Here is a 6,000-nt window from a genome sequence, read left to right as displayed (position 1 = left end):
TGTTGATACGTAGAGTATCCAGAGTGGTGTTGATATTGCGTAGGTGTTGCATGTTGATTGACGCTTGTGTAGTATTGTCCGGTCATCTGATTAGAATCACGCCAATTCCTACTTTTAATTTTTTGCAACATTGTCAGGACGCTAGCTTGAAATTCTAAAGTCTCTTCGATATTTAAAGTGTTCAAGATTGGTATAATGCCTTTGAAAAAAGACAGATGATGGTTTTCCTTTTCTGGCTTTATTCTGGAGTCCAAAAACTTTAACATCTTGTCATTTACCTCTTTATTATCAATTTTTCTTTTATTTTTAATTAAAGGTGAACGAAACTCTGATTCCATGCTTACTTCAGTCTCGGTTCTTGCTTTTTTTGAAACTGACTCATGAGGTGGTCGAGGTTCGGAGACTTTTTTTAAAAACATTAATTGCTCGTGATATAAATAATTTCGTGTCTGTTTGGCCGAAGATCCAGATTTAGACTCATCTTTTTGTTTCTTTACTGTCTTAAGCCACGAATCACGTATATTGTTCCATTTTGTTGAAACCAGTTTTCCTGAAATCATTAAAAAATATCATAATAGAATAGAATAGAATTTGTTTATTGGTAACGTATAAAGTAATAATGTAGTAACAAAAGATTATTTTTTTTTCAGATATTTAGCTTCAGGATGTTCATTCAAAGAAATACATTACTCATACAGAGTAGGCGTCTCGACAATAAGTAAAATAATAAAAGAAATGAGCCACGTCATTTGGGAAAATCTTAAGACAGATTTCCTTAAGCTGCCTGATACTGAGAGAGAATGGGAGGACATCGCTTCAGGATTCGAAAGAAAAGCCAACTTTCCTCACTGTGTTGGAGCAGTAGATGGCAAACATATTAGAATTTTGAAACCAGCCAAGAGTGGTTCTATGTTCTTTAATTACAAGGAATATTATTCTTTTGTATTAATGGCAGTTGTTGATTCAGAGTACCGATTTATTTTTATTAGTGTGGGCTCATATGGCAAGGAATGCGATTCTACTATATTAAAGGATAGTACATTTTGGCAAAAGATCAATGATGGTACTTTAAATGTACCAAAGCCTAGACCGCTTCATGAAAACTTGCACGAGAAATTACCGTTTATACTAGTTGGCGATGAAGGCTTTGCTTTAACACCTAATCTCCTACGTCCGTATGGAGGTACACATTTGAATACTGATAAAAAGATTTTTAACTATAGATTTAGTCGAGCAAGAAGGTATGTTGAGTGCGCTTTTGGTATTCTGGCAAATAAGTGGCGAATACTCCATCGAGCTATAGATCTGAACGTAGACACAGCAATTCAAGTAATTAAAGCTTGTACAGTCTAACATAATTTTGTTAGAGAAAAAGACGGTATAAATTTTGAAAATTACCAAAATATAGAACATAGACAAGAACAAGAAACGACACCTGTGAATCGAAATGGGTCGAGTCGAGGTGGCCCTAATGCCAACGCTATACGGACAGCATTTACTGATTATTTTGTTTCGGATATTGGTTCCGTTCAGTGGCAGGCAGCAGCTATAAAATAATATTTGTGAATACAACATTTTATCAATAAAGCATTAAAAAACTCACCGTATTGTTTTCTTTCTTTTTCTTTCAGTTCATCGAAGTCTGGTTTCAGTAATAAACATACTTCACGCCATGCTGCTAACTTTAAGTTTTTGTCTTTATAGACGTCTTCGGTCTTATCCCACAGAACAGGTCTCTCTTGGACAAGCGTAATTAAAGTTTCGGATTGAATTTACATGATACTCGTCTACTTTGGACAAAAATAGCACAACAAAGGGAGCACGAGCAGGGCGAACACGTCTACTTTCTTCAAAAAATGCGAGCATATGACGCGAGGGGAGCCCAGGGCCCAGAGCGCGGGCGGGGCGAGCGGGGACAGCCGGATACCGGCACAAACTCGTTCGGCCGGGTTCCCACTATGCCGGACCGGCAGATCTGCCGGAAACCGGACACCGGACAAGAGTGTTCACATTACACCGGAGCCGGAAAGATAATGGGAGGACATCGCTTCAGGATTCGAAAGAAAAGCCAACTTTCCTCACTGTGTTGGAGCAGTAGATGGCAAACATATTAGAATTTTGAAACCAGCCGAGAGTGGTTCTATGTTATTTAATTACAAGGAATATTATTCTTTTGTATTAATGGAAGTTGTTGATTCAGAGTACCGTTTTATTTTTATTAGTGTGGGCTCATATGGCAAGGAATACGATTCTACTATATTAAAGGATAGTAAATTTTGGCAAAAGATCAATGATGGTACTTTAAATGTACCAAAGCCTAGACCGCTTCATGAAAACTTGCACGAGGAATTACCGTTTAAACTAATAATAATATTTGGCTGATTTATATAGCGCCGTTTTCGTGAGAAATCACCTCAAGGGCGCTGTACAAATATATTTCTTAAATAGTTAATACTAGAACTACTGACTTATCTCTAAGACTTATATCTAGTGACTTACGACTAAGGCCTATAACTACTATCTTAACGACATATATACGAGTATTTACATATTTAGCAACTTACAACTAAAATTAATATTAACAATCTAATCTTACTAACGCCAGAAGAAGGAGGAAGTTCTATTATATTAGGGTGTTTTTTTATTGTTAGCTGGATATATATGTTAAATGAATGAAATTAATGAATAAAATCAATCGTCAATCTTAAACGCATTTAGATGATTCATCTGCCAACAATTAAACCGATTGACTTGTTATGTTCCCGCTGATATTGTCCATTATCCATTGGTAGGCAAGTCAATAGAAAAATTGAATGAACGGAATCGCTAGATAATGTAACAATTACAGTATAAAAAAATGAAAAAAAGAAATATTTGGATAGAATGACGGATTAATGAAAATGAGTGTCTGAAGGCTTTAATATCCTACGTCCGTATGGAGGTACACATTTGAATACTGATAAAAAGATTTAAACTAGCAGAGCGAACACGTCTACTTTCTTCAAAAAATGCGAGCCGATGACGAGAGGGAGGCCGGAGCACGGGCGCGGCGAGCGGGGACAGCCGGATACCGGCACAAACTCGTTCACATTACTCCGGTCCGGTGGTTCTACCGGCACTTTTGCAGTGACAAAACGCTCGGTAAAAATGCCGGGCTCAGCAAAAATGCCGGACCCGGGATAATGTGAATAGCTACATATAAATTGTACAGCCACTAGCCCTTCCGGCAGTTTTACCGGCCTGGCAAATCTGCCGGTCCGGCATAGTGGGAACCAGGCCTTCACATTACTCCGGTCCGGTGGTTCTACCGGCACTTTCGCAGTGACAAAAGGCCTGGTTCCCACTATGCCGGACCGGCAGATCTGCCAGGCCGGTAAAACTGCCGGAAGGGCTAGTGGCTGTACAATTTATATGTAGCTGTTCACATTATCCCGGGTCCGGCATTTTTGCCGAGCCCGGCATTTTTACCGAGCGTTTTGTCACTGCGAAAGTGCCGGTAGAACCACCGGACCGGAGTAATGTGAACGAGTTTGTGCCGGTATCCGGCTGTCCCCGCTCGCCCCGCCCGCGCTCTGGGCCCTGGGCTCCCCTCGCGTCATATGCTCGCATTTTTTGAAGAAAGTAGACGTGTTCGCCCTGCTCGTGCTCCCTTTGTTGTGCTATTTTTGTCCAAAGTAGACGAGTATCATGTAAATTCAATCCGAAACTTTAATTACGCTTGTCCAAGAGAGACCTGTTCTGTGGGATAAGACCGAAGACGTCTATAAAGACAAAAACTTAAAGTTAGCAGCATGGCGTGAAGTATGTTTATTACTGAAACCAGACTTCGATGAACTGAAAGAAAAAGAAAGAAAACAATACGGTGAGTTTTTTAATGCTTTATTGATAAAATGTTGTATTCACAAATATTATTTTATAGCTGCTGCCTGCCACTGAACGGAACCAATATCCGAAACAAAATAATCAGTAAATGCTGTCCGTATAGCGTTGGCATTAGGGCCACCTCGACTCGACCCATTTCGATTCACAGGTGTCGTTTCTTGTTCTTGTCTATGTTCTATATTTTGGTAATTTTCAAAATTTATACCGTCTTTTTCTCTAACAAAATTATGTAAGACTGTACAAGCTTTAATTACTTGAATTGCTGTGTCTACGTTCAGATCTATAGCTCGATGGAGTATTCGCCACTTATTTGCCAGAATACCAAAAGCGCACTCAACATACCTTCTTGCTCGACTAAATCTATAGTTAAAAATCTTTTTATCAGTATTCAAATGTGTACCTCCATACGGACGTAGGAGATTAGGTGTTAAAGCAAAGCCTTCATCGCCAACTAGTATAAACGGTAATTTCTCGTGCAAGTTTTTATGAAGCGGTCTAGGCTTTGGTACATTTAAAGTACCATCATTGATCTTTTGCCAAAATGTACTATCCTTTAATATAGTAGAATCGCATTCCTTGCCATATGAGCCCACACTAATAAAAATAAATCGGTACTCTGAATCAACAACTGCCATTAATACAAGAGAATAATATTCCTTGTAATTAAAGAACATAGAACCACTCTTGGCTGGTTTCAAAATTCTAATATGTTTGCCATCTACTGCTCCAACACAGTGAGGAAAGTTGGCTTTTCTTTCGAATCCTGAAGCGATGTCCTCCCATTCTCTCTCAGTATCAGGCAGCTTAAGGAAATCTGTCTTAAGATTTTCCCAAATGACGTGGCTCATTTCTTTTATTATTTTACTTATTGTCGAGACGCCTACTCTGTATGAGTAATGTATTTCTTTGAATGAACATCCTGAAGCTAAATATCTGAAAAAAAAAATAATCTTTTGTTACTACATTATTACTTTATACGTTACCAATAAACAAATTCTATTCTATTCTATTATGATATTTTTTAATGATTTCAGGAAAACTGGTTTCAACAAAATGGAACAATATACGTGATTCGTGGCTTAAGACAGTAAAGAAACAAAAAGATGAGTCTAAATCTGGATCTTCGGCCAAACAGACACGAAATTATTTATATCACGAGCAATTAATGTTTTTAAAAAAAGTCTCCGAACCTCGACCACCTCATGAGTCAGTTTCAAAAAAAGCAAGAACCGAGACTGAAGTAAGCATGGAATCAGAGTTTCGTTCACCTTTAATTAAAAATAAAAGAAAAATTGATAATAAAGAGGTAAATGACAAGATGTTAAAGTTTTTGGACTCCAGAATAAAGCCAGAAAAGGAAAACCATCATCTGTCTTTTTTCAAAGGCATTATACCAATCTTGAACACTTTAAATATCGAAGAGACTTTAGAATTTCAAGCTAGCGTCCTGACAATGTTGCAAAAAATTAAAAGTAGGAATTGGCGTGATTCTAATCAGATGACCGGACAATACTACACAAGCGTCAATCAACATGCAACACCTACGCAATATCAACACCACTCTGGATACTCTACGTATCAACAGGCAACAACACCTATACCATCAACTTCACCTTCGTCCTCCAATCCGTTTCCAGCTTCGCCAACAGCATCTAGTAATCATTCCAGAAATTCCCAAGACTCCCAAGAATACTTAGATTTTGAAGGGTTTTAAGTTTGAAGAATTTTTATAAAGCTTTGAGTTTGAGTACAAATAAATACTTAAATAAGTTATTTGCATTTTTAATTATCATAATTATTATCAAATACACTTACACACACATATTATATATATTCACACTCATCAAACAAACACATAGCAAACATTCATTCATTCATTCAGAGCTAGTGCATAAAATTATCTTACCTTAGACATATGGCTAATCTTTGTTCTGGGCAAATACATTCTCTGAAACTTGTATCTCGTACTCCTATTGAAAGTCGTCCCAGTAAATTGTCAAAAGTGGTTGCTGTCATTCGAAAATAATTGAAGAACTTTGATTCGTCACTTCTAAGTTCACATATTAATGTTTCAAATGTTCCAAGTGAAAATCTTTCCCGTAAAATAGGATGCACCCA

General features: G+C 37.6%; 1 protein-coding gene across 1 annotated transcript; it reads left to right on the top strand.

The window, feature by feature from the left end:
* The first annotated feature begins 1,856 nt into the window (after window positions 1-1,856).
* On the top strand, window positions 1,857-5,691 carry LOC149416533 (uncharacterized). The gene is made up of 4 exons (XM_089641265.1): window positions 1,857-2,085; window positions 3,212-3,373; window positions 3,713-3,862; window positions 4,917-5,691. The coding sequence occupies exons 1-4, from the start codon at window positions 1,857-1,859 to the stop codon at window positions 5,594-5,596; spliced, it is 1,221 nt and encodes a 406-aa protein (XP_089497391.1). The 3' UTR covers window positions 5,597-5,691.
* The last annotated feature ends 309 nt before the right edge of the window (window positions 5,692-6,000 follow it).

The sequence above is a fragment of the Hesperophylax consimilis genome, chromosome 16 (genome assembly GCF_061612785.1).
Source record: "Hesperophylax consimilis isolate HC1 chromosome 16, BYU_Hcon_1.0, whole genome shotgun sequence".
Taxonomy (NCBI): domain Eukaryota; kingdom Metazoa; phylum Arthropoda; class Insecta; order Trichoptera; family Limnephilidae; genus Hesperophylax; species Hesperophylax consimilis.
This window is presented reverse-complemented; position numbering and strand designations above follow the sequence as displayed.